Below are 26125 nucleotides of genomic sequence, written 5' to 3'. Positions count from 1 at the left end.
GCCTCGTGTTAGAGCCACCCCTCCTGTCTGTGCGTCTGGGCTCATCACTGGTCTGGGTTTTCCTTCTGCATCACAGCTGGAATAGAGCTTTTTGTAGAGGCATCTCAGGCCTGAGTGTGGCATGCTGGGCTTCAGTGGGAGCAGGTTCTCAAGGCAGAGTGAGCTGGTTGTGGGGTCTGTCGTGACCTGGCATTGAGAGACCTGTGTCATGCTGGTAAAAGTGCCACCTTCCTGCCAAAGCGGCTGGACAGCATTCCCGGGAAAGGCTTTGGCCCTGTAGAGCAATGACATCAGCGTAGATCATTAATTGAGGTTTGTGATACCTCTGGAGTTCTTAGGCAGCAGATGCATATCCGTGCTGAGCACTGCTGTTACGAACTGTGCGCGTCACTGCGCGGTGGCACCGGGCATGTGTGCTCGGGCACGTGCTCCTGTCCTTTGGCAGCCACACTGACACAGTCTGGAGCTGCACAGAGCGTGAAATAACTGAGCCTTCTGTAGAATTGGTGTCTTTTGCTTTCTCATTTTAACTCCTGTGCTGTCTGAGGAGAGAATATATTCTTCCTCTTGGCTCCTGGCAGTACCATGGCAAAGCACAGCTTATTTTTTTCACTGGCCAGGTGAAACCCCTCATGTTTTGAGATGTTTTCTCTTATTGGAGTGTGGGGAAGCATTTTGGCTTCTGTGGCAGCGGGAGCCTCCTCTGGCTTAGCGGGCACAGACCCACAAAGGGAATGTCTCTGCTCAGCATTCCTGGAGTGAGAATTTCAGCAACATTTTGAGAATTAGGAGGAAAAAGGCCTGAAGTTGGGGTGTGTCTCACAGGCTCTGACAATAGCTCCTGCCTCCCTGGAGATGATTATCAGCTTGTGAATCTGCCCAACTCAAACTGCTCAAGCCATCTGTTGCTAGATGAGAGGGAGAGTCTGCACGTTCTAGAGGCAACGTGATTGTCTCGGAGGCAGGAATCCTTTCATGTGGTAGCTTTACATTAAGGGATGGCAAAACCCATCCATGTCGCCATGGATCCATGTCTCCATGGATCCATATCTCCGGTCCAGCCTATGGAAACCAGGCTCCATGTATTATTCTACCCACAGGAAAATCTGTTAATATGACACCAGATAGATGGGAGTTTTACATCAGTCACATACAATGGAAGAAATGTCCTGTGCTGCCGTCTCCTTCCCTTCCATGGGAGGAGCCTGGTGGCACGGGGCAGGGGGGTGGTGTAAGAGCTCTGCAAAGGAGAACAAACCTGTGAACAGTCTAATTTTTTGTCATAATTTTTGTCAGAAATATTGTCAGTGCCTCTTTCAGCCTTGGACAAGAGTGTCCTCAGGGGACAAGGTACAAGCAGCACGCAGGAAGGGATGTGTGGGCCAACAACTGTGATACTCTGCTGTCTGGCTGCTGCAGCTTTCTCTAAGCCAGCTGGTTTGTTTTTTTTTTTCCTTTTGCATTGATTTGTGGAAGTTACATGACAGGAACTGCAGTGGAATTAGAGCTGCCTTCCACAGAACAGCTTTAGAAATATGTACCCTCATTACAGGCCCAGTGTGAGACGTGGGCTCTGTCACCAGTGCAGGGACTCTCAGGGCTGTCAGCCCTGTGCTCTGAAGGACCCTGTAAGGCCAAGCCCTTGCAGCCAGGCAAGGAGAGTATTCCTTCTCCTCTCCCAGACATGGGCATTATTTGTATTAGTGTTAATAATTTGTGTTGTGTTTGCTAAATAACTGAGGTGAGGTGAGCGACCTTCCTGGCCTTGGGAGTTGCATACCAAACCCAGCACGTGAGTGGGGGCCTGAAGACATCATCACTCCACCAGAGAGCCTGGGAAGAGGGGGAGTTCTAGGAAAATGCTGCAAGCAGAAGGTGACAGTGCATTTCTCCATGGCTGAGGGGGTCTGGGTGAGCAGCCAGGCTGTGCTGAGGGCAGTCAGTGCCTTGCTGGGTTCCACTTCCCCTGGTGGGGTTGTGGGCCCCAGCAAAGAAACCTCACGTTTGTATGGCTCCGAAAACACCTCGTAGGGTGTTTTCTGCACAGAGAGGTTCACTTTGCTTGTAAAAAATCAGTGCCTGAAGGAGAGCAAGCTGTCTGCCTCACCATATGACACAGTGAATCAGGAGCATTGGGAATGGAGGAAGAGGAAAGCCTGGATCTTAGGCTGCCATGGAGAATGCTTCCCACCGCCCGAGCTGGGATGTTCTCTGGGCTAATCTGGGGATGGTTTGGATGCTGGATGTGCTCTTCTCCCAGGCTGCAGCTGGAAGAGGGACTAGATGCTTATTCAGCCTGCATGGCCAGAGCTTGTTGGGAACGTCAGGTTGCTCAGATCTGCAAAGCCCTGGGAGGCACGTGGCTTCCCCCTGGGACCCAAGGCAGGACCTTCGGGCAAGACAGACCTCAGCTCTCCTCTGTGTGGCAGGAGCACCAGCAGGAAGGCACGATCCCCCTCCCGAATGTCTCAGCACCCCCAAGATGCTTTCCATCATGGAAAATGTCAGTGATATTAAAAAGATTATATATATCCATAATACTTGAAGGGCTGTCAGTGATTAAAATGGAAGGCAGAGGCTGGGAGAGAGAGGGGGTGGCATTGAAATGATCGAGAGACATGACTTATTTTGTCATGTCATCTGATGCCTCCCTCTCTCCCCCCAGCCAGGCTCTGGGAGCTGTTCAGAGCAGGGGAAGAATCTGCTCCAAATTTAGATCCTAGCAAAAAAAATGAATAATAATTTAAAGAACCCAAATTGCTAGCATGGCCTGGGGTAGTAGAGAAGGAGCTGCGTGGTGGGGAGGGTCGGCATCCCTCGCAGCCGCTTCCGCGCCCGTGGACGTGGATTTCTGTCTAAAAATAATGGGGGAGGAGGGGAAAAAAAAAAATACAGGCGAGCAAGGCAGCAGCAGCGAGCAGCGCCTGGCTGGCTGCCAGCGAGGGGCAGTGACTGAGCATTTACAGCATCCCCGCCTCCCGCATGCGGCGGGGCAGGGGCTCGGCGCCGCATCCCCCGCGGCCGGTACCGCACCGCGCTGCGCCGCACCGCACCGGGGGGGCCGGGGGGGCTGCTGAGCGCCTCGGCCGGTGCCCGGGCGGCCCCGAAGGGGTTAAGCCGGGACCTGCCGTCGGGACCTGCCCAGCCAGCCCGGCAACTCGGCGGCGCGCAGCAGGAGCGGGCGGCTGCGGCCGCCTCCACCCGCGCTCCCCGGCGGCACCGGCGGCGGCACCGCGCAGGTAAGCGGGGCCGTGCGCCCCGGCAGCCGGGATGCGGGGGGGAAAGGAGGAGGAGGAGGAAGGTTCTGGACACCGGAGCATCGCGGGCTGCGGGGGATGCCGGGCCCCGGCGGGCAGCTCGGTGCCGTGACGCCTCCCGGGCCGGGCTCGGGGCCCCGCGGCGGCTGCGGGAGCGGGAGCGGGAGCGGGGCGGGTGCGGGAGCCGGCGGCGCGGCCGAGGGCTCTGCAGGAGCCGTTCCCCGCCGCTCCCCCCTCCATGGCGGGCGCTGCTCCTCCCAGCCCTGCACCTGATCAGGGATGGAGCTGTAATCCCCTCTCCGGGCCCCCCCTTCTCTCGCCGGACCCTTCTGCCCCCGCTGCAGTCCCCCCATCCCTCCAGCTCTCCCTCCACGCCGTTCCTCCTCGCCCCCCCCGCCGCCCCCGCGTCGCCCCCGCAGTCCCCCGCACCGGGCCGCGGGCGATGGGGACCTGGCCCCGCAGCCGTGTGTCCTTCTCCCACCTGGCCGCCTCTTGCTCAAGGTCACTGCAGTAATTCCATATGAGCTGCTGGGTGCTGCTGCCTTATCTCCCGCACAGCTTCTGTTTCACTCCCTTTATATTCCAGGGGGGGTTGCGGGGGGATATTGTGTTTGATAAACCCGCAGCTCTTAACCCTGCTGGCAGCTCCAGCCCTGATTACATTCCTCTTATCCCTGCCCCAGCCCATTCTTCCCATCTCTTCCCATTCAGACTTCCCAGGCCATCTCATGGTGGGCAAAGTCCAGCTGGGATCAGGTCTCTGGCCTGGATAAGCAATGTTGGGAGCCTGTCACGCTGGACCTCGGGCTTGTCCTGCCAGGAAACCTGTTGGCGGCAGGAGGAACCATCCTGCCTTCTCCTCCTTGGAGTGCTGGTGGTTGCTGGTGCTTTCCAGGCCGATGGCACCTTTGGAAAACGTGACTTTATCTCCACCTGGGTGTTGGTGGAAAGCAGAGCGCGCAGCCAAGTCCTGGAGGACTTTGTTGCTTTGCTGCCCTTGTCCTGCAGGTGTTTCCGTGCCAGGCAGGCAGTGGCACGGCCGTCTGTGCCGTGGGCTCTCCCGGCGGGATCCAAAGGCCGCGCCAACGGGCTGCATTGCGAAAGGGAATCGATGCAGGGAAGCGTCTCCAGAGAAACTTTGCCCGCCCGCGAGCGTGGCGGTGCCAGGCTCCTCTCTGACTCACGGGAGACGTTGCTGGCGGAGCCGTGGGGCGCCTGGCCGCTGGCCCACGGGAGCAGGAGGTGCCGGACTGGTCACACGGGTTGTATGGTAGCGTGGTGGGTGCCGTGCGTGGCTCCTGGGCATGTCAGCACGGCCCAGCTCCGGCAGGACGGAGCACTGTCCAGAGCCAGTGGAGGGCTGGACACGGTGTGACAGGTCCAGGGAGGTACCGGCATCCGAGGTGGGTGGTGGGTGGACACCAATAATCGCTGCCTGCAGACACTGCTGTGTGGGGGAGATACTCCTCTGCCTGCAGGCGTTATCTTGGATGGGGGAAGAATTGCCAGCGAGTTCTGTCGCAGCCGCAGTGGGGGCTCTGGGAGCAGCCTGGCTCCTGGGCCCTGCGGTGCGGCCCTGCCGAGGGAAAGGCAGCTCCTGGCAACCTCTGCCTCTGCCTCTGCCTTGGCCCTCAGACAAAATGAGGGTAAACAGTGCCTTTCCACTGTGCAGGGAGGAGGTGAAGATTTAGGACCAGCATGGAGCAGGGGACAGGAGTGTGATGGGCTCACGTGAAGACAGGTCCAGACTGCCCCATGTCACTGCATCCGTGTCAGTGCAGGGCATCCCAAGGATGGGCATTGCCCATGGGGAGGTACCAGGGCAGCTCCTGGCCACACCAGCACCTGCAGCCCCAGCCCTGTGTCTGGGCACAGAGGAGGTTCAAACAGCTTGAGATTTTGGGGAGAGGGGCATTGCATTATCCGTCCTGCTCACTGATCTGGCACTGGCTGTTAGCACCCTGACTTGCCAGCCTCTTGCTGGAGCAAAATTATCGAATTTGCTGGGAAAACCCATCTGATCAGCTGCCAGCTGAGTGAGTCGCGACAGGCTCTGACTCACAGCGGGGTTTTGTGTTTGCACGACGCATCCTCGGCGGCACTGAGAGCCTTGGGGTGATGACTGGGACAAGCAGGGCTGTGTGCAGCTGCAGGTAGTGCATCTGGGGGCACAGGGGAGCCCCTGGCTGGTGCAAGGTCTGGGAGGGGTCTGAAACCAGCTTTGCTGGGATGGTGGGGCTGAGGCAGCTGGGATCTGGAGGAGGGAGCTGCCATTTTCAAATGGTTACTTTTAGAAGCAGAAGTGCAGAGTAAATTCTTCTCCAAATGTTGCTGAATCTGGAGTCAAACCTTGTGCCGGCTCTGCAGTGCTGGGTATCACTTGCTATGAGGTGTTTTTTCTTGTGACCACTGTGTGTGTCTTTAGGTTAGCGAGCAGTGGCAGCCCCCCAGGGTGCACCTGATACCCCGATGATGGGTGCGTCCACACTGAGAAGTGTCCCTGGTGCCGACCGAGGGCTCTGGGGATGGGTCTCAGTGGCTGGGGCAATGCTGAGGTCTCTGTGTCACTGTTCCCCTGCTGCAGGCGCCGGTGAGGCTGTGGCTGTGATCGCTCATTCCTTCTGCACCGTTGCTGCCTGCCGCTGGCAGGTTTCCGGCACCACACAGCCATGACGACCTCGGCGCTGCGCCGGCAGGTGAAGAACATCGTGCACAACTACTCGGAGGCGGAGATCAAGGTGCGGGAGGCCACCTCCAATGACCCCTGGGGACCCCCCAGCTCCCTGATGTCAGAGATCGCCGACCTCACCTTCAACACGGTGGCCTTCGCCGAGGTCATGGGCATGATCTGGCGGCGGCTGAACGACAGCGGCAAGAACTGGCGTCACGTCTACAAAGCCCTCACCCTCCTGGACTACCTCATCAAAACCGGCTCCGAAAAGGTGACCCACCAGTGCCGGGAGAACCTCTACACCATCCAGACGCTGAAGGACTTCCAGTACGTGGACCGCGATGGCAAGGACCAGGGCATCAACATCCGTGAGAAGGTGAAGCAGGTGATGGCGCTGCTGAAGGACGAGGAGCGGCTGAAGCAGGAGCGGGCGCACGCGCTGCAGACCAAGGAGCGCATGGCCCTGGAGGGCATGGGCAGTGGCAGCCACCAGGTCACCTACGGCCGCCGTGCGTCACCCTACGGCGAGGACTACGGCCGGGCACGGGGCTCGCCCTCCTCCTTCAACTGTGAGTGTTGCTGGTGGCTCGCTCAGGCTCACTTAGTGGGGGCAGGTGTGGCATTAGGTCTGCACCTGCTTGGTGCCCATTGCTCTCCTCTCAGGGTGGTGGTGGTGGTGGTGGTGAAGCCCATCTCCATCCTGCACCACGGAGCAGAGATTTGACTCTGTGGTGAACCCCAGCAGCAGAGGCAGCTGGCGGTGCCTCCAGCCTTAAACCCCTGGCTTGTTCATGGTCAGGAGCTCTAACGTGGGGCTATGTGCCCTGGGGAGGCCGGGTGCTGGGATGTGGGCCTGGAGGAGAGGCTGGTGTTGTGCTCCCCCGAATATCCCAGTACTGACACCACCCCCTTTTCATCTTTTATCTCCCAGCATCATCCTCATCCCCACGGTTCGCCTCTGACCTGGAGCAAGCACGGCCCCAGACGACAGGCGAGGAGGAGCTGCAGCTGCAGCTGGCACTGGCCATGAGTCGGGAGGAGGCAGAGAAGGTAGGGTGGCCCTGCCTGTCCTGGGGCACAAGGCATCTCCCTGCACTTTGCCTTATATGTGGGCACAATGGCTCAGTTCCCTGGGAGGAGGGAGGAATTTGGGGGCTGCCCGAGGCTGGTGCATGCACCTGCAACCACACCGGGCTGCTCGCGTTGTGCCTGGCATCCAAAATCACCAGCAGGCAGATGGAGGCATGGGCTGCTCCTGCTCCCTGTCCTCATACCAGAGGACAGCACCAGGTGGGGATCTGTCCAGCCTCCCAAACCCCAGAGTGAACGTGGGGACTCTACTGGGTTTGCCACAACCGCCCTCCACCTGGCTGCCCTCTTTTGTCGAGGGTTTTTGCTCTAAGCTCCCCCATTTCTCTTGCCTTCCCACAGAGGTTTTAGGGGGCAAAGCCTTGCCCTGCAGTTTATGTGGTGGATGTGGGGCCAGCAGCACCCTCACTGGGCTGGAAACTTGGTCCTACTATCTGGTCCTTTCAAACTGGGATAGAAAGAGCACTGGGAAACAGCCCCAGGAGGAGCCCAGCAGGTATGCAGGCAACAAGTGAGCTGCTGCCCCAGAGTGAAACCACCCCAGGCTGTCCCCTCTCCTGTCTGGTGGCCACAGCCCCTTTTCCACCAGGGACAGGATTATTTGCACACCGGCTGGCATGGCCCACACAGAGCCTGTGGGTACAGCCAGCACACACAGTCAGAGGGACATGGGACCGAGGGACATCCCCTGGAGCTGGCACCCAGCACCACGAGCTCAGTCCTGCCGGGCAGGGGACATGCTCTGGAGACAGCGCTTGCTGCTGCCCGTCTTCCCTGCCCAATGGAGGCTCTTTTGGAGACAGAGCAGGGCGTGTATCCCTATTTTTGTCCTGGAATTGGAGTATTTATAGCTTCCTCACACTGCTGCGATGAGCACTGTAGGAACACGCTCTGGAAAGCGCTGCCTGTTGGAGTCCATCTGGGCTGCACACGCATGTGCACACGTGTACGGATGTACACACACAGGCACCCCCACTGGGGTCCCCATTCCCAGCCCCAGTGGGTCCCACACTGCTGGACAAGTGTCACAGGGGGGTGATCAGGGCCACCATGGTGGTACAGGGACAGCCTCTCCCCAAAGTCTGCCTCAGGTCTGGGTGCAGGGCTGCAGGATTCCCAAACTGAAGCCAGTCAGTGTCACAAACTCTTCTCCCCAGCAGACTGCCAGGGCAAAGGGGTGCCTAGTTCATCCCTCCACTGACTTCATCAGGGTCCCTGAAAACCTCTCAGGGAAGATGCTGGCTGCCTAATTTAGGGTCATCCCAGCCTCAATGCAGAGGCAGGTAATGGGGTCAGGGAAAGAGGTGGTCAGGGGCCACAGGGAGCCTGAGCAGGAGCTGGTTAGAGAGCACAGGGACACTGGGCTGGGGGTCCGCAGGCAAGGCCAGCTGGATGGGCACAGATGTTGTGCAGGCAGGCAAGGGGCTGCAGGAGAGGCGGTGCCAAGGTCAGGGACCTCCGAGCAGTCCTACGAGCTGAGGGCAAGCTGAAATGTCACCCAATTTCCTCTGTTGGCAGAAGCCACTTCCAATTTCCAGTACAGACGAAGAAAGGCAATTGCAGCTCGCGCTCGCGCTGAGCAAAGAGGAGCACGAGAAGGTACCTGTGTCCTGCAGTCCTGGCGCTCCGCTCTCCTTGCACTTGGGCTTCTCTCTGGGGTGCTGGAGCCCAAAACAACACCTTGCTCCAGTGCCCGCTTTGCTTTCCCTGCTCTGGGCTGTCTGCTGAGTGCTCTCCTGGTGGGCTCAGCCCTGAGGGAGCTGTCTGCTCGGATGCTGGGACTTTTCGGGGATGTGGTGGCAGCTCCTGTGCTGGTCTGTCTTCTGGAGAAGGTGCTGGCTGAAGGGTTGCTGAGCTCACAGACCCCATCCCTTCTCCCTGCAGGAGGTGAGGACTTGGCAAGGGGAGAACTCCCTGCAGCAGAGAGCCGTGGAGGAGACTGCCCAGGGCAGGGAGGAAGAGCAAGAAGAAGATAAGATGAAGAAAAGCCAGGTACAGCACTGGGGGCTGGATGGCCACAGAGCCCGCTATCGGCTCCAGGGCAATCCCACAGGTCTGCCTCAGGCTTCCCTCACCTCTTTATTCCCTTTGTTTGCAGTCCTCTATCCTGGAGCTGGCAGATATATTCGGACCAGCGCCAGCACCCTCCAGCCACGCGTCTGCTGACCCGTGGGATGTGCCAGGTGAGGGCAACTCGCAGACTGCCAAAATTCGGGACAGTATCAGAAACCTGTCCCTTGCCTCTGTTCCTCCCTAGTCCCCAGTAGCTCAACAGTGAAGACCTCTGGGTTCTCCTCCGTTGTACGCATGGGTGTTGCTGCTGGAAGTCATGGCCCTTGGGGCACATCCCTGCCACTCAGCATCCCTCTGTGCCCTGCACTGTTCCCCTGTCCCACAGCTTCCCTTCTTCTTGCAGATATGAAAGCCAAAGCGGAGCCGGTGGCCTCTGCCTGGGCCGGTGCAGCAGATCCCTGGGTGCCAGTCCCGGACACCAGTGGGGAGCCCCTCTCCCAGGCGAGCGCCTCAGCCCAGCAAACATCTGCCGGGCCCTGGGATTTTCCACCCAGCACCACTGCAGCCTCCGACCCCTGGGGGAAGGCACCTGTTTCTTCTGGCTTCCCTCCTGCTGACCCTTGGGGGACAGCATCACCCCCAGCCCCTCAGGGCTCCGGTTCCACTCCAGCTCCTGACCCTTGGGCTGCTGTGCCCGAGCAACCTCCGAACGCTGGTAAGAGGCTTGATGGACCTTTTGGCTTTGCTGGGGATTCTGGACAGCCCTGAGCATCGCTACCCTCCTGCGAGTGGGCATCTCGGCGCTCTGCCCCCATCCTCCTGCAGCCAGCTCCCCAAACACCCCCTGCCCGCTCTCCTGCCCCGCAGCAGGACCTCTGCTCACCCCTCAGCATCCTGAAGACTTCAAGGAACTTTTAGGCTCTGTCTGCACAGAATAGGCTGTTTTAATTAACACGGCAGTTAACGGAGCCCTCCCGTGGGAGCGGATGGCAGCCACCACGCCACTCCAGCAGCAGGTTGATGGTGTGTCCCGTCGGTGATACCTGTTTGCTCACCCCAAACCACCCCTGCACACCACGCCAGGACCAGACGGGACGGTTGCTGGTCGCAGGTGCCACGTTGCAGATGGGGAGGCAACTGTAGGAGCAGCCTGTGTTTTGGAGCTCAGTGCCACTCTCAGTTCCTCCTTGGTGCTTCCTCCAGCCCCGTGCAGGTCCTGTGTGTCCTGTCCCCAGTTTCGGTCCCTGGTGAGGGGCACAGAACCTGCTTTGAGGGCCAGTGCTGGTTTCTAAAGCATTTTTGCAGACCTGTCCCCTGCCCTGGGAAAGGGACCAGCCCGCTGCAGGGGGATGGCCGTGAGCAGTGGGGGTGTCTTGTTCTGCAATGACCCCATGGTCTGTCTCTGAGCCTTCTCCAGTGCACATTCCTGACCCCCAACCCCACTTCAGCCCCCCACTGCACCCCCTCTTCTCTGTCTCCTTGCAGGCAGCCACCCCTGCCTCTCTCCTGCCCACACATCTCCTGCCTCCCACCTCCCCGCTTGCTCCCCTCCTTGAGTGTCCCCTCTTCCCCCCAGCTCCAGGGGGGAACGCTTTCGACCCGTTTGCAAAGCCGCCCGAGCCGCCGGAGCAGGAGCCCTCGCAGCCGCCCTCCTCGGCCAAGTCCAGCAGCCCCGTGGGTAAGAGCCGGGAGCGGGCGGGTGGGGACGGTGACCTGTCCCTGCCCGTGGCAGGGAGGCAGCTCCGGGGCTGGCCAGGGCTGCGTGTGGCTGCTTGCTGGCGTGGCCAAAGCTTGTCCCCATCTGTAAACTTGTCATGGGCTTGGGCTCTCCTGTAGGCGAGAGAGCAGCTCTGGTCCCTGCGTGTACCCATGTCCCCAGCCCTGCCAGCTCCCATGGTGGCTCCAGGGGGCACTTGGGCAGGCCATGCTGCAGGCTCAGCCCACCACACTGAGCTGTGACCTGCGGTGACAGGGGACGCCATCACCCTTGGTGTCTCCCAGTGGCTCACGCGGCTCATCTCCCCTCCCTCCATCCCAGAGCCGGACCCCTTTGGCGACCTGTTCCCCAGCACCAGGCAGGATGGGGCGAAGAGCTTTGACCTCACCAACCTGGCTGACTCCCTGCCCGAATCCGGCAAGGAGCGGAAGGACTGTAAAACCCCCGAGGCTTTCCTCGGCCCCGCCGCCTCCTCCCTGGTCAACCTGGACTCCCTGGTCGCACCTACACCGGCTTCCAAGACCCGCAACCCCTTCCTCTCCGGTAAGTACTGAGGGCTGCTGGCCAGGGGCTCCTCTGGGCTGGACAGGGGGTGTTTTGGGGAGGAAGAGGAGGAGAAGTGCTGGGGATGACCTGGCCGCCCTGATGTGTCCCATCTTATCCTTGCCAGGTCTGAGCACGCCGTCCCCAACCAACCCCTTCAGCCTGTCCGAGCAGCCCAAGCCGACGCTGAACCAGATGCGGACCAGCTCGCCGGTGCCCGGGCTGCCCGCCGGCCACCCCGCCAACTCCATGACCTACAGCGCGTCCCTGCCGATGCCCCTCAGCAGCGTCCCCTCCGCCACCGCCGCCCTCCCCGCCTCCGCCAGTGCCTTCCCGCAGGCTGGCACGTTCCCCGAACTCCCCGGCGCCTTGCCGCAGCCTCTACTGCCGCTGAGCGGCCCCCCGGCTCCGCCGTCCGCGCCCGGGGGGCTCAACCCCTTCCTCTGAACCCTCTGGACATGTGGACTCTCGCCCCTTCCCTGGCTGTTACAGCCCCCCCATCTTTCCTCCCTCCAAGACTTGAGGGGGCAGCGGTTCGCTAAAGCTGCACCGGAGTGTGCCCCCCACCCAGCCCCGACCCCGTGCCCGCTGTGCGGGGCAGCCAGCATGAGACCCCCGTGCTTGACGGGCAGCAGGGGACCCCCTTCCCCTGCGAGGGCCAGTGCGGGGGGCCGCGGTGGGGCTGGCTGGGGGGCAGCCAGCATGAGCCCCGGTGCTTGACGGGCAGGAAGGGACCCCCTTGCCCTGCGAGGGGGCCACGGCAGAGCCCCCGTGAAGGGCTGTGGTGTAGGGGCTCCGCTGCAGCGGGACCGGGCGGGTGCGCGGGGGTCCGGCTGCTGGATGTGGACCCCCGGCGTGGGGGGGCTTTGTGGGGAGCTGGGGCAGCGCGGGGCCGGGAGGAGGGAGCTGGGGGGGGTCTCCCACCCCGCGTGGTTCGCGCTCCCTTGGCTGCTGCCCCTCGCCCCCGTCTCGCCGCCCCTCGCCCACTGCTGGGCGCCGCTCCGTGTCCGGAGAGCGCCTGGGCTTGGGCGCGGCGGCGGCGGCTGCGGGTGCCCGTGCGACAATAAACTGCGCTGAGCGACACGGTGTGCGGCTGCGGGACGGGGCTGGCGCTGGGATCGGGGCCGGGATACGGATCGGGATCAGGATACGGATCGGGATCGGGGCCGGGATACGGATCGGGATCAGGATACGGATCGGGATCGGGGCCGGGCGGGGGCGGGCGCGGCGGCAGATCAGGGGGCGGGGCCTCGGCTCAGGGGGCGGAGCCGGGGGCACGACGGGGCCAGTGATTGGAGCTACAGCGTTTCAGCGGGCGGGGCCAGAAGGGGCGGTGGCTCGCGGGCGTGGCCGTGGGCGCGGCGGGGCCGATGATTGGAGCAACAGTGCCTCGGGGGCGGGGCCGTTGGAGGCCGGGGCGCGGGGCCGGGCCGATCCGCCGCCATGTTGGCGGGGCCGCTGCGCAGCGCCCGCAGGTACTGGAGGGGCCCGGGGGTGGCGGGTCCGGCCCCGGGGGCGGTGGATGTGTGACCCGGCAGCCCCGCTGCGCCATCGCTGCCTCCCGCACCCCTTCTGTGCCCCCCTGCATTCCCTAAGTTGTTTTGCAGCGCCCTGTACCCCGCCCTGCATCTCCTCCTGAATCCCTCCTAAAGCCTCTCCTTCATTCCCCGGCATCCTCCCTGCATCCCTCTGCACACCCCCGTATCCTCCCTAAATCCTCCCCGCATTCCTCCACCCCCTGCATGGCTTTACATACTCTCCGCACAGCCGGTCTGCGCCCCATCTCACACTTCCTTCTGCATCCCTGTATCCCGTCCCTTCATCGCCGCACCCCTTCTGCATCCCTGTATCCCAGCCTTACATCCCTGCATCGCAGCTCTTCATCCTCGCACCCCTTCTGCATTCCTGCATCCCTGCACCTGAGACCTGCATCCCAGCCCTGCATCCCTGCACACCATCCTTGCATCCCTGCACTCTTCCTGCATCCTCACGCCCCAGCCCTGCATCCTGCCCAGCAGCAGAGGAGTCTCTGTGGTCCCCTCCTGCCCTTCACTCCCTTCCCCATGAAGAGCCTGTAACCACCCTGCCCACACCCACACCCTCCACCCACCCCTGCACCCCCGGAAGGGCATTTTCCTCTCTGAGGGGATGTTCCTCTCTGAGGACATGCAGGTCAAGTCCCACAGACGCTGTTCCTGCACCCACAGCTGTCAGGTGTGTCCCCAAAGGGTGCTGGTGGGGGGGCAGCCCTGGGGATGGCAGTCCTCTGCCATGGCTGTGCCAAACTGGAGGAGAACAACCTCCCCTGAGCCTCCAGTTGAGTGGAGAGGACTTGTAGGGTCCGGGGAGGGGGAAGGAGGTGGACTAAGTGCCACTCAGAACTGGGGCTGGGAGTGGGGGCACCAGCAGGGACTGGGGTGATGGTGGTTGTGCCCTGGGCCATCGTGGCTCTCTGTGAAGGCTGAGCTGCCCTGTGCTGAGCAGGGAGCCCAGGACCCTGTTTGCTGTCACAGGTGCACGTTCCTGACGGGGCTGGCAGCCATGGCCACAGGGGGGTCACCCAGCCCCCCCGGCAACCCTCGTCACACCAACCACCTCATTAACGAGAAGTCCCCGTACCTGCTGCAGCACGCCCACAACCCCGTGGATTGGTAAGAGCAATGGGAACCTTTCCCCCTCGTCCTCCTCCTCTCCTGGTGTCTGTGTGGCTTAGGAACTCGCTGCCATATAGAAGCCCCCCCAGGCTCAGGGTCCACCCTCCTGAGCCAGCTCTGGCTGTCCTGACTACTCTGACCAGGCAGCAGTTCTGGAGGAGCCTGGTCCTGGCAGCTGGAAACCCTGAAGTTCCTTTCTCGTCTTCCCCCCCCACAGGTACCCTTGGGGTCAGGAAGCCTTTGATAAAGCGAAGAAAGAAAACAAGGTGATATTCCTGTCAGGTAACCAGAAACAAGACATATTTTGTGTCCCTGTGGGTGGTTCAGTAGATGATCAGATAAGCTGGGCTGCATCCCAAGTAGCCATGTAGGTACTGATGGACACCAAACAAGAGAAGGCCACGTGCTGGAAAAGCTCTCTCCAAAGGTGGGCTCACCTGGGAGCAAGATTTGGCAAGATTTTAAGAGGAAGAGCTGGAGAGCCCAGGGGTCCTTTCCCCTCCTTCTGGAGAGGCCCAAAGGAGCCCTCCTTTCCCCTCCTCTCCTTTCCCCTCCCTTTCTTCTCTAGGGGGGCAGTAGCTGTTGCCATCTCTGAGTGATCTCCCCATCACTCAAATGTGTCCTGCTCCCTGCAAAGGGCCATTCCTCACTCACCTGAGCTTGTTTTCAGTGGGCTACTCCACCTGCCACTGGTGCCATGTGATGGAGGAGGAGTCCTTCAAGAGCAAGGAGATCGGGGAGATCATGAACAAGCACTTTGTGTGCATCAAAGTGGATCGTGAGGAGCGGCCAGACGTGGACAGAGTGTACATGACCTTCGTGCAGGTGAGGGAGGCACGGACAGTGCCCAGGAGGCTTTGACTGGCTCCCTCAAGTTGAGGTTCTTGGTCACCTTCCTCGGGCAAGAGGAACCAGTTTGTGGGGTGGTATGGATGGGGCCATCTTGGGGGTGGAGAGAAACACACCTCTGTCCTCGAGTGAGGCTCTTGGATGTGCTGGAGGGGCAGAGAGCAGAAGGTGCCTCTTGCGTGACCTTGGTGCGCCCGTGATGTGTCTTTCAGGCCACCAGCGGTGGAGGTGGTTGGCCCATGAGCGTCTGGCTGACCCCAGATCTCAAGCCCTTTGCTGGGGGGACGTACTTCCCTCCTGAGGATCGATTTCATCGCGTTGGTTTTCGGACTGTGCTGCTCCGGATCGCAGAGCAGGTGCGGGGCAGGAATGGTGTAGCAGCCAGTGCTCAGCCAAAAGGGACCCAGGGAAGTTGGTCTGGGCTTGAAGGGTGACTGACTTAGGCGATACAGTTGTGAGGAAGAGTATCCTAGAGAACATGCCAGACCTTTGGCTGGGTTGGAGGTGGATTTGAGCTGATCTGGGGAGGGTGATCAAGAGCCAGAGATGGGTTTGGACTGATGCAAGGCAGGAAACATAGAATAAAAACATGGAAGAACTGTCTTTCTTCTTTGCATCTTAGTGGAAGGAAAACAAAGATGCCCTGTTGGAGAGCAGCCACAGGATTCTGGAAGCATTGAGACAGACATCTGAAATCCATGCACAGGGCCAGGAGTCACCCCCACCATCCAAAGAGGTGATGGACACCTGTTTCCAGCAGCTCTCCAGATCCTATGATGAGGACTACGGTGGCTTTTCCCAAGCCCCCAAGTTCCCCACTCCAGGTCAGTGTGGCCTCTGCTGCTGAGCCCTGTCGTGGGGCCGGCAGTGCTGTGGGGGCACAGCCCACCCCACAGCCTCTCACTTTCTCCCTGTATTTCAGTGAATTTGAATTTCATGTTCACGTACTGGGCCCTGCACCAAACAACTCCAGAGGGTGCCCGGGCACTGCAGATGGCTCTGCATACCCTCAAGATGATGGCTCATGGGGGCATCCATGACCACATTGGTCAGGTAGGAGGAAATTCTTGGGGGTAAACCCCTGGCATGCCCTGGAGATGTGGGGTGGAGACATGTCCATGTGGTCTTTGCAGGGGTTTCACCGCTACTCCACCGACCAGCACTGGCACGTCCCTCACTTTGAGAAGATGCTGTATGACCAGGGGCAGCTGGCAGCTGTGTACAGCAGAGCATTTCAGGTACAGCTGTGGCATCCCTCTGTGAGGGGTGAGCCCACTCGTGCTGGCTGGGGAGGGCTGGTTTGATTTGGGGAGCAGCTTCAAAGCCTGATCCCCAAAATATTGCCCATCCCATGGGCATGGAGCAATCCCATGCTCCCCTTCATCTGCTGTTGTTCAAACAGAAACACTGCACAAACCCGTGACAGTGTAGCCCCAGGGTTTTGAGCACAACAGGGGAGGGAACAGCCTTTGGGCTGGTCTTTGCAAGTCAGCAAACAAATGCTGCTGCCTCTGACCTTGGTGTAACCTCAGAGTCAGTAGATGATCAGTATACACTGATAGTAGTAGATTTCTATTGGAGATCTCACTCTGAATTCATCCCACATTTCAAATCCCTGGACTTTCAAGTGTGACTCACCTCTGCCAACTCTTTAGATTGGAGTCTCTTACTTTATCTTGCTGTGTCTCCTGCCTCCCCCTTGCTCCTTGTAACACTGATGTCCACCCTGTGCCTCCCTCAGATCTCTGGTGATAAATTCTTTGCCGATGTTGCCCGTGACATTCTGCTCTACGTCTCACGGGACCTGAGTGACCAGGTAGGTTGTTCCCTGAGCTGAGCCAAAGGGATCCACTTACCCTGCTCTGGAATGTGGCTTGGGCCTTCTTTTCCCTCTCTCCCTCCCCAGCTGAGCTCAGTCTGGGGCGCTGCTGAGGCTCGGTGGCTGGACTGCTGGCCAAGCAGTGATGGGGAGCTCTTTGAAGGTGCTGTCCCGGTAGCTGGAGGGTTTCTCTGCTGCTCTTTTCCCAGGCAGGAGGTTTCTATAGTGCAGAGGATGCAGATTCCTACCCAACCACCACATCCAAAGAGAAGCGAGAAGGAGCTTTCTGTGTGTGGGAGGCCAAGGAGCTCCAGGCTCTCCTCCCTGACCCTGTCGAGGGGGCCACAGAGGGCACAACCTTGGGGGATGTCTTCATGCACCACTATGGAGTGAAGGAGAATGGCAACGTGGACCCCATGCAGGTGAGGGAGAGCAAAGACTTGCCTGGTACCGGGAGCATTGGTGGGGGACCCGCATCCCTGGCCATGGAGGGATGGCAGAGCAGCCCCAAAGCACACGGGGTCTGGCCCCTCCCCAGTTGGATGGTCTTCATAGAACTCGTTTCTCTCCCTTTAGGACCCCCACGAGGAGCTGAAGGGCAAGAACGTCCTCATTGCCCGGAGCTCCCCGGAGCTGACGACAGCCCGGTTTGGGCTGGAGCCGGGCCGGCTGGATGCCCTGCTGCAGGAATGCCGGCACAGGCTGTGCACAGCCCGGGCACGGCGGCCACGGCCACACCTGGACTCCAAGATGCTGGCAGCATGGAATGGTGAGAGGCAGCTCAGCTCCAGGGGCATGTTCCTTGGCTGGACCCCTCTGCGGCTCCCTGGGGCCAGCACGTTTTGGGGGGCTGGTAGCAACGAGTCCTGCTGGGCCTGGAGAATGCCCAGAGAGGCACGGGTGGGCTGGGATCAGGGACTGTGGGGAAGCAGCCCCACACCTGCAAGCTGTGAGGCTGTGGAGCATTGGGATATTGTTCTGGCTTTATTTCCCTCCCCAGCTGCCAGCAGAGAGCAGCAAAACTCTTTTCCTGGCTCAGCCCAGCTGCCCTGACTGGGCTGTGGGGAAGGGTACTGAATTGGGGACCCAGAATCCAGGCTGGCACAGAGCCCATCCCCACTGCTGCATGCACAGGGGGAACCACAGCTCTGTGTCTGTCTGTTTGGGCATCCTGCTGCAGGTTATACTTCAGGACCCCAGGCACTGTTCCCAGCAGTAAATCCCTAGGTGTCTGGATCTGGAGCTGGTGTGGGCTGGAGTTATGCCACCTCCTGCAGACATACTCTTAAGCCCTGTTTCTGCCCACAAGCAAAAGCTCAGCTCCTGCTGGCCTTGCAGTGCTCTGCCTTTCTTTTTGGTGACAGTAAGTGACTTCCTTAGTGATTTGAACTGAGCAGAAGAACTGGTGACTGAGCCCTGACCTGCTGGCATCAGGGAGGATGAGCTTCACACTGAGCATCCTTCCAGTGACAGACACAGACTCCCCGCTGGTCCCATGTGCCCCTCTGAGCCCATCCCTGTGTCTGTGCCTATGCAGGGCTGATGATCTCGGGCTTTGCCCAGGCTGGGGCAGCCCTGGCTGAGCAGGGGTATGTGCAAAGGGCTGCACAGGCAGCTGCATTCCTGAGGACACACCTTTTCGACCCCGACAGCGGGAGGCTGCTGCGGAGCTGCTACCGGGGCAAGGACAACTCAGTGGAGAAGAGGTGAGTGTCAGTGTCTGTAGGTCAACTGGCCACTCTGCAGGTGCTGCCCAGGCTCCCAGCACAGCCCATCCTCCTGTCTTCCAGGCAGGACTGAAGTGGGAGGGAGGGAGGCTTTTTACTTTGTATAGAACCGCTTCCAGTGCAGTTAAGGATGTGTTAGTGCCCCCCACCCAGTGAGGAGGGATTAAGGTCAAATCCTTTCCCATTCCTCATCCATGATGGCAGGAGTCTTCCCCTGCCCTCATCTCCTGTACAGAACCCTGGGGCTGAGCTGTGTGATGATTTAGCACATCCACTGCTTATCTTGGTGGCATCTCCTTGGGTCGCAGAGACCACTAGGCAGGGCTTTGTTGGCTTGGAGAACATTTACAACCTGGTCAGTGTAGAGATCTTGATGCTCCTTCCCCATATGCCCCTGCAGTGCTGTGCCCATCCAGGGCTTCCTGGAGGATTATGTCTTCGTCATCCAAGCACTCTTTGACCTGTATGAAGCCTCACTGGAACAGGACTGGCTGGAGTGGGCCCTGCATCTCCAGCACATGCAAGACGAGCTCTTCTGGGACCCCAAAGGCTTTGCGTATTTTTCCAGCGAGGCTGGTGATCCCTCCGTGCTCCTGCGCCTCAAGGGTGGTGAGCTTGGGGACGTGGCCATGACCTCCATGGGTGATGGTGTGGGGCAGCTTCAGGAGGACAGGGGCGATGGCAGGCAGGAGGATCAGGCTATGGGGTGGTGAGGCACTGGGCTGATGGGAGCTGTTGTCCCCTGCAGACCAAGATGGAGCAGAGCCCACCGCCAACTCTGTCACTGTCACAAACCTGCTCCGAGCAGCTTGTTACTCTGGTCATATGGACTGGGTGGAGAAAGCTGGGCAGATCTTGGCTGCTTTCTCAGAGAGGCTGAAGAAGATCCCGATAGCCCTGCCAGAGATGGCCCGGGCCACTGCCATCTTCCATCAGACCCTCAAACAGGTATGGGTGGGACTCAGTGTCCCCTCTGGGACCTGCTGCAGGGAGCGGGCCTGGCGGTGGTGTGGGTGCAGTCACAGCTCTGTTTTCTCCCTCCTGCCACTCACATTCCCCCTGGACAGGTCGTTATCTGTGGGGACCCCCAAGGAGAAGACACCAAAGAGATGCTGCACTGTGTCCGCTCTGTCTTCAGCCCGAACAAGGTAGAGATGCCTCCCACTTGCCAGGCCTCCCCTGGCCCCTGCTGCCTGCATTGGTGGTGCTTCCATCCTTTTCCTGGTGCTGCTTTAACATCCATTCTCCTCCTTTGTCCTTCCTCCCTTCCAGGAAGCATCCTGTCTTTTCCAGAGCACAGGCAGCCCAGCCCATCAGTAGCTGCAGCAGCAGCTGCTTTTGCTGCTGGCTGTTTACATTGCTCTCAGCCTGAGCCCAGTGCTTTCCCAAGGGAAAACCTTTCATTCTGGTGCCAGTGTGTCATGCCCGGTGGGGATGTGTCATGCCCCATGCAGATCCAGCCAGTGTGTGGGTCACCTGTTGCCTGTAGCCACCCTGGCATCCTTGGAAGTAGCAAGGTTTGCTCCAGCTCTGGGTACCCCCAGGCAGGAGGGGCTGGCATTTCCCAAAGCTGGTGCTCATCAGGTGTGGTAGGCAGTGTCCCTGCCCTGGGCATGATGGCTCTGACCTCAGCAAAGCTGTGGAGCTGAGGGAAGTAGGACTGGGCTGTGGGTGAGGGGGCTCAACGTTTGGACCAGATTCATCCCTACCTCTTGGGTCCTGGTGCCAGGGACTGGCATGTTCAACCTCAGCACGTGGCAAGCTGGTGCTGAGGCCAAAGCACCAGTTTCCTTCTGTAGCCCCAGCTGGCATGAACTGTGGAGGGCTGAGCTGTCAGCACAGGATCCCCTGCTCTGTCCTCACATTAGCTCAGCCCACGGGGCTGTCACCCTTGACCTTCTGTCTGTGTGCCCAGCTGTGTTTAATGCCGATGTTGGAGGAGGGACACAACTCCCAGGAGTGTGAGTGGGGCACACAGCTCTCCTTCCTCCCACCATCACCTGGCCAGCAGCACCCCCAGCCATGCTGGTCCCTGTGCCATCTTCAGGGCCTCTGCTCCTGCATTCTTCCTGTCTCCCTTTGAAGGATTACAGTGGGTGACCCAGTTTGCAGGGACAGGAAGTGCTGTGGTGGCAGTGGGCAGCCCGGCACTGCTGCTGATAACCCACTCTCTGCCCACAGCTGGTTCAGCTGTTGGTCCCCCAAGCCCTTGTCGGGGCAGCTTCAGGGTCTTGAGCAGAACGAACAGCACAGCCATGTCCTCTCCTTCCCTGCAATTCAGCTCCCTCCTGCTAAGCTGGTGACAAACCTGGCTGGTGGGGATGCTCCCTCCCCAGGGGCAGGTCTTTCTTCTTCAAGCTGTTGCCTTCCTCGGGGTAGGGAAGAAGGTGAGGGCTGGGTGCTCTGGATGGATATTTCCATGGGGGAGTGATGTCACAGGGTGCTCAGGGGCTGCCTCACACAGTGGTGCCTGTCTGGGCTGCGTGCAGGGGGGCTGTGCTTGGTGGGGCTTGTGGGGGGCTGAAGCTGGACCCTGGTAGCTGGCAGGGTGGGGGTCTGGCCCTGTTTGCCCCTTGCCTGCCCTTGCATCTTCCTTGTGTTGCAATGGTGGGATGGAACTGAAGCTGTTTCATTCAGTATCTTGGGTTTGTTTCCTGGAAGAAGGATTGTGGCTCCAAGAGGAGCAGAGCCCAATGGGCACGTGTCTCTGCTTCCCCAAGCATGAGTGTGCAGGAGCAGTAGGAGCTGAGCAGCATGTCTGGGAGTAGCAATGACTCCTCACCTTGCAGAGGTGATGGAGGGAAGGTGAGGGAGAATCCCACTGCTCAGAGGGTCTCACTGCCTTTGGGAGCAGCCTGCTGCCTCCTGACTGCCGTCCATCTTTCCGTGCTGCATCACATGGACATGTGGGTGCTCCTTTTCCCACCCGCCTCCTGCACCCTCCAGCTGCTCCTGAGCTCTCCTTCCCCATCCTGGGAAGCTGACTGAAGCAGAGCAGTCCCAGGTCACCTGCTCCAGGGACATGGCAGCTTTGGGAATTTGCTTTGCCAAGGAGTTGGGGAAACATCATTGCTGTGTCCCCTGCGCCCCCACTCCCTCAGTGCTGGCAGGGCGCTGGGGGCCAGGCTCGTCTACAGGAACACAATTAATTAGGTCGTTCCAGTAATTAATTCCTTACAAACCTCACATTGGAATCTTTGCCAGTGATAAAATGGCATTGAGGCCATGGTTTTAAGTGGACCCTGGGCCAGGAGGAGGCCTTTGCCACAGGCGGCTGCTGTGGGGCAAGTGCTCTGGGGTGATGCTGATGGCTATTGCTCAGAGTGTCCTGGTGCTGGGAGCACAGAGAGTTGGATCCCTGCTCCAGGGCTGAATCTCAGCTCCTGGTATAGATCCCTGCCCTGTTAATGGTCTTTAGGGTAATTATGAAGGATCCCATTATCTCCTCAGCTGCAGAGCGCTCGCCTGCCGCTCGCCTTCATCCTGGCCCCGTGAGAGGACCTTGGGGAGCTTGTGAGAAAAATGAATAATGAATTTCAGATTGGACATGAATTGGTAATTAATCACTCCTGGAATTAATTCCAGACAAAGGCGAGGGGGGAGGAAGTTGGGGGGGAGCAGGAGGCAGGCAGGGAGACGGGCTGAGCCAGAGCTGGGTCAGGGCAGTGGCCAAACAGATGTGGGGGTGATGGGGGACAGGACAGGACTGCAGCAGCCGTTATCCAGGGCAGGGACTTGGGGACACAGTGGCCCCCTGGGGACACAGGAGTGTGGGCAGCCCCTGCCAGGTACAGGTGAGGCTGTGTGCACATCCTTGGGTGTCAGTGCTGGGTTTGCTGCTGGCCCCAGGGCTGGTGCAAGCGGTGCCGGGGCGGGAGATGTGTGTGCTGTGGGAGCAGAGTTTGGTGTTGGCATCCCTTGTTGGTGTTGGTATGAGTGTAGTGGCATGTGGTGAGTGTGTCCATGCCCGGCAGGCACTGCAGCGGGTACATGTTGCTGGGCTGGGGCTGGGGTGGGCAAGGGTGTGTGTTCTGGCAGCAGGATGCTCCTGCCATGCCTTGGGCCTTGGGAAGGGCCAGCATTTTGCTCACCCTGTGCATCAGTGTCACACGAGGCTCTCAGCCAGCTCCTGGCCTTCCTCCTGATTAGCCTGCAAGCCCTGAGGCTTTAACAAACATTTTCCCTTTCAGAAAAGCTAATTATCCTGGAAGCCTGGCCATCACCCCTGGCTGGTGCTGCTGTGTCAGCTGGGAGAGCCCCTGACCCACAGCCAGTGGCTGAGTTTTTTGGGAAGTGTGGAGGGGGGCAGGAGGAGCTGGGCTGTAGATGGGATGGGGTGATGCTGCAGCTGGTTCTGGGGCTACCCCTGGGCTGGGCAGGTAATTCCCAGGGAGCCAGCTGGCTCAGGCAGCCCCCTCCAGGCTGGGATGTGCTGGTCCCTGTGCTCCATCCTGGCTGCCAAGTGTCTGGAGCAGACAAGGAGGCAAAGCTGCCACATTTCCATTGCGCTCCCTCCACTACAGCTGTTACAGGGATGTGACCACCGTGGGACACAGGCATGGGTGCCCTCAGCTCTCTGTCCCTCCCCATTTTGGGCAAGCACATGGGGGGTACACTGCCAACCCTTGGCATGTCAGTGGGGAGGGAATGACCAGCTGTCTGTCACTGTCTGGCTGTGCTCTCCGGCTCTCACAGCTCCTTTTCCACAGGTGTTGATGCTCGCAGATGGAGACAGCGCTGGGTTCCTCTACCGCCAGTTGCCTTTCCTTGCATCCCTGGAGAGGAAGGATGGGAAAGCGACCGCCTACCTCTGCAGCAACTTCACCTGCTCCCTGCCTGTCACCTCTGCCCAGGAGCTGCGTGGGATGCTCAGCCCATGAGCCCCTCAGCCCTGCAGGAAGGCAAGAGGGGGGACAGACTGGCACGGGACCATGGGAGAGCCCTGTAATAAAGCCACCCTGAGCACCATCCCAGATGGTTCCTGGCAGTGCATTGGGGCTGTGCCCTTCCCCACCTGCAGCAGGTCGGGGTCTGTCACTCCAGCACCGTCTCGGCACAACCCACTCTGGTCCCCGGTGCTGATTTTGGCACGTCCAGGAGACACCCACGGAGGAGCGTATGAACGCACACTTGTGCTCGCTGCCTCTTGCCGAGGAAAAGGAAAACAAATTAAATATAAATCCCAGCGTTAATGGAGAAGTCAGATGGGAAAACTATTAGGGTTCCTATAGCAACTGAAGGTAACACTGTCAAAAGCACCTGGATGACTTGGGCGTCAAGTGCTCTTGAACGTGTTACTGGTTACGACAGCTGTGGTATTTTTCCATTACAGAAGAGATTGTAACATACATTAAGTTAATATATAGTGCATGAAAAAACCTGCTGATTACAACTGATGAAAACTTTATTCTCACTTTGTCCTCCCCTCCATCCCACCTCACCCTCCCTGCTTCCAAACAGGTGAGTACCAGGTTTTCAGCATCCCTCTGACACCCTGAGCTCCCCTGGTATGGCACCCCGTGCCCAGGCTGGCCGGGTGCTGTCATCTGGCAGCAAAACAGCACTGCCCACCAGCTTTCCAGTGGGTTGTGCCAGAATTTTGGGGGTAACCAGCCAGGAGAAATGCCTTTGAAGTAAAATTGGAATTTTGCACTTCATCTGAATGCTTTCTATGCTTGTGGAAGAGGAGGGGTTTTATTTTCTCTCCTCTCTTGGTTTTAAAAGCTGAAGTGTTTCTGGAAATCCAGCTGAAAGTTGCTGGTTTGGCAGATGGCTGGCTGCTTTCCTCTGGGTTTTTTTGCTCTTTTTTTTTTTTTTTTTTTTAACTTGGCATCTCTGCTGTGGGGATTGATTTGACACCCGTCCTCAGGAGTGCTCGGAGCGAGTTGGTCTGTGTCTGCCGGGAGAGCATCCTCTGAGAGCAGGGCTGGTGCTGAGTGCCCGCAGGGAAGCCCAGACATCTCAGATGCCACAATGGCAGCTGTCCCTGAGGTGGCACAGGGCTGGGGGCGATATGCTGAGCCCATTTCGGTGCCCACCAGCCCCCTGTGGCACAGACACAGGGTGCCTTTCCCCCACACTGTCTTGCTTGTTGGCGCGTCTCTGTAAGCAGCCGCCGGGCAGAGCTGTGCTGTGAACCTCTGTCAGGATGAATTGGGCTCACCTCTCAATAAAATAAACCAAAACAAAAAAGAATGAAAAGTTCTCTGTGATGAATAACTGCTGTTGTGGCACCTCTCTTCACCTGGCACCTCTGCCTCGCTCCCATCCCCGGGTGCTGGTGACTCTGTCCTTTGTGGCCCCACTCTGCCCACCCCCAGAGCCACCCATCTGCTTCAGCTCTTCAGCGTTTTGGCCTTGGCAAGGGGGGGGTTTGCTGGAGTTTGGTTGCAGCACCCCATTGCTGGTCCCCTCAGTATCCCCCAGCCAGGCTGGGTGCCAGGGCACCCATGGCTGCTGCTCCTCGGTGGTGGTCACAGTGGTTAAACCCTCCCAGTGACACTTCCTTTGTCATCCTTTTCCTGTCACCAAGCCACTGATTTCACATCAAATGCTGTTGATTTGCTGCAAGTGTTGTTTTCTGGGGCACTTACCAGGAGACAGGGCTAGTAGGTGCTGCCCAGCCAGCCCACCCTCTCAAGAGGGTGATGGAGTGTGGTCTCAGGGTTCAAGGGTCCTGTGCCACTTCACAATACCCATTTCCTCAACCTTTTCCTATGTTCCCTTCAGTGGCAGATGCAGGGACTGCCAGGGACTCTCCCTGGGGCACCACAAGACCCCCCCTTCCCCACCAGCACGGAGGGTAGCTGGAGAAGCTCCCCCTGCTCCTCTCCAGCTGCAGAGTTGTCAAAAAACCCCTCTAAAACCACATCAAATAACTGATGTGCTGTTTTTCTCCCACCAACACTTGGGTTTGCCATCAGGCTGCTCTGGAGGGCACAGCAGGACTTCATCACCCTGCCTGGGGCTCTGGGCTCACCTGGAAGCCCTGAGCAGCCATGGATGGAGAGAAACAAGATTTCCCCCTTCTTTCTTTTTAATATAAAACCCCCCTTTAACATCTGACACACTGGGGGAAGTGCAGTGCACCCCATTGCTCAGCCCACCAAGGCAGCTGGGAGGGCTGACACCCACCGTGCCCCTTTGGGGGGTCCAGGATGCACAGGCAGGCAGCCACCCTTGCTGCACTAATGAGGCTTTCCCTCTAATTATTATTCTCCAGCAAAGCCAGCACTGGTTCTGGGTCTCTTGGCTTTTATCTCTGCTGGCATTGATGTGACATCAATGGGAGGCAGGCTTTGAAAGCTGTTTGTTGTTTGGGATGTTGCATCTGTGGGAGTGGGGGGATGAAGAGGGGGTGTCCCCAAGCCTGGATCCAGCCCTGCTCCAGTGTCGGTACCCCCCCATCTGAAGCACATGGGGGGGGGGGTGCAATTTGGGCATCCCAGCCTTTGAGAAGGTGCATTGGGCAAAATAATGAGGTTTTCCCACCCGGTTGTTTCCCACGTGGGTGCCCGAGCGTGGGTGCCCCGTTCACACCCGGTTAATTCACGTGTGAACGCCCCGTTAGGGCACGGCTGAGCACCCCGTCCTGCCATGCTTGGGTGGCCAAACAGTCAGCACCTGAGCACCGATCTGCTCACGCCTGAGTGGCTGATTAGCTCCTGCCTGAGGGTTATTTTGTGCATAAACAGGCAGGTTTTGGTAGCTGGGGGCTGCTGCAGGAGGAGGTTGGGAAGTGCTGCTCAGTGGCTGCTCTGAAAGTGATGGAGAAGCACCATGATGC

At 59.3% G+C, this 26125-nt stretch overlaps 2 protein-coding genes across 5 annotated transcripts; both read left to right on the top strand.

Annotated features, from left to right (window-relative positions):
* Window positions 1-1851: 1851 nt before the first annotated feature.
* EPN3 (epsin 3) lies at window positions 1852-12381 on the top strand. Of its 3 annotated transcripts, XM_051797986.1 has the most exons (10): window positions 1852-3239; window positions 5842-6497; window positions 6860-6978; window positions 8536-8616; window positions 8902-9009; window positions 9116-9200; window positions 9434-9745; window positions 10607-10708; window positions 11069-11290; window positions 11418-12381. In XM_051797986.1, exons 2-10 carry the CDS (start codon window positions 5927-5929, stop codon window positions 11735-11737), a joined length of 1920 nt encoding a protein of 639 aa, XP_051653946.1. In that variant the 5' UTR covers window positions 1852-3239; window positions 5842-5926; the 3' UTR covers window positions 11738-12381. The 3 variants fall into 3 exon arrangements, with proteins under 3 accessions (XP_051653946.1, XP_051653947.1, XP_051653948.1); XM_051797987.1 differs by lacking the exon at window positions 8536-8616; XM_051797988.1 differs by lacking the exon at window positions 10607-10708 and having other exon boundaries at window positions 1853-3239.
* A 294-nt stretch (window positions 12382-12675) lies between these two features.
* Window positions 12676-24540, top strand: SPATA20 (spermatogenesis associated 20). 2 transcript variants are annotated; one of them, XM_051797984.1, is made up of 16 exons: window positions 12676-12765; window positions 13804-13941; window positions 14162-14226; window positions 14615-14769; window positions 15006-15149; window positions 15416-15617; window positions 15716-15846; window positions 15927-16031; window positions 16535-16609; window positions 16822-17034; window positions 17189-17381; window positions 18150-18318; window positions 18740-18948; window positions 19088-19287; window positions 19407-19487; window positions 23049-24540. In XM_051797984.1, exons 1-16 carry the CDS (start codon window positions 12734-12736, stop codon window positions 23217-23219), a joined length of 2283 nt encoding a protein of 760 aa, XP_051653944.1. In that variant the 5' UTR covers window positions 12676-12733; the 3' UTR covers window positions 23220-24540. The 2 variants fall into 2 exon arrangements, with proteins under 2 accessions (XP_051653944.1, XP_051653945.1); XM_051797985.1 differs by lacking the exon at window positions 12676-12765 and adding an exon at window positions 12776-13504.
* Window positions 24541-26125: the final 1585 nt, after the last annotated feature.

Source organism: Manacus candei, unplaced genomic scaffold (genome assembly GCF_025592945.1).
Source record: "Manacus candei isolate 608988 ecotype Guabito, Panama unplaced genomic scaffold, ASM2559294v1 h1tg000047l, whole genome shotgun sequence".
In the NCBI taxonomy this organism is placed as follows: Eukaryota; Metazoa; Chordata; class Aves; order Passeriformes; family Pipridae; genus Manacus; species Manacus candei.
The sequence above is the reverse complement of the archived record's forward strand: the minus strand, read 5'-3'. Positions and strand labels throughout refer to the sequence as shown.

Excerpts from the sequence above, each read along its gene's own strand:
- EPN3 (XM_051797986.1), top strand. The coding sequence starts at position 5,927 with ATGACGACCTCGGCGCTGCGCCGGCAGGTGAAGAACATCGTGCACAAC. Across the intron at positions 9,746-10,606 it reads CGAGCAACCTCCGAACGCTG|CTCCAGGGGGGAACGCTTTC; the intron begins GTAAGAGGCTTG and ends TCTTCCCCCCAG. Across the intron at positions 11,291-11,417 it reads CCGCAACCCCTTCCTCTCCG|GTCTGAGCACGCCGTCCCCA; the intron begins GTAAGTACTGAG and ends TATCCTTGCCAG.
- SPATA20 (XM_051797984.1), top strand. The coding sequence starts at position 12,734 with ATGTTGGCGGGGCCGCTGCGCAGCGCCCGCAG. Across the intron at positions 14,227-14,614 it reads CAAGGTGATATTCCTGTCAG|TGGGCTACTCCACCTGCCAC; the intron begins GTAACCAGAAAC and ends GCTTGTTTTCAG. Across the intron at positions 17,382-18,149 it reads GATGCTGGCAGCATGGAATG|GGCTGATGATCTCGGGCTTT; the intron begins GTGAGAGGCAGC and ends GTGCCTATGCAG.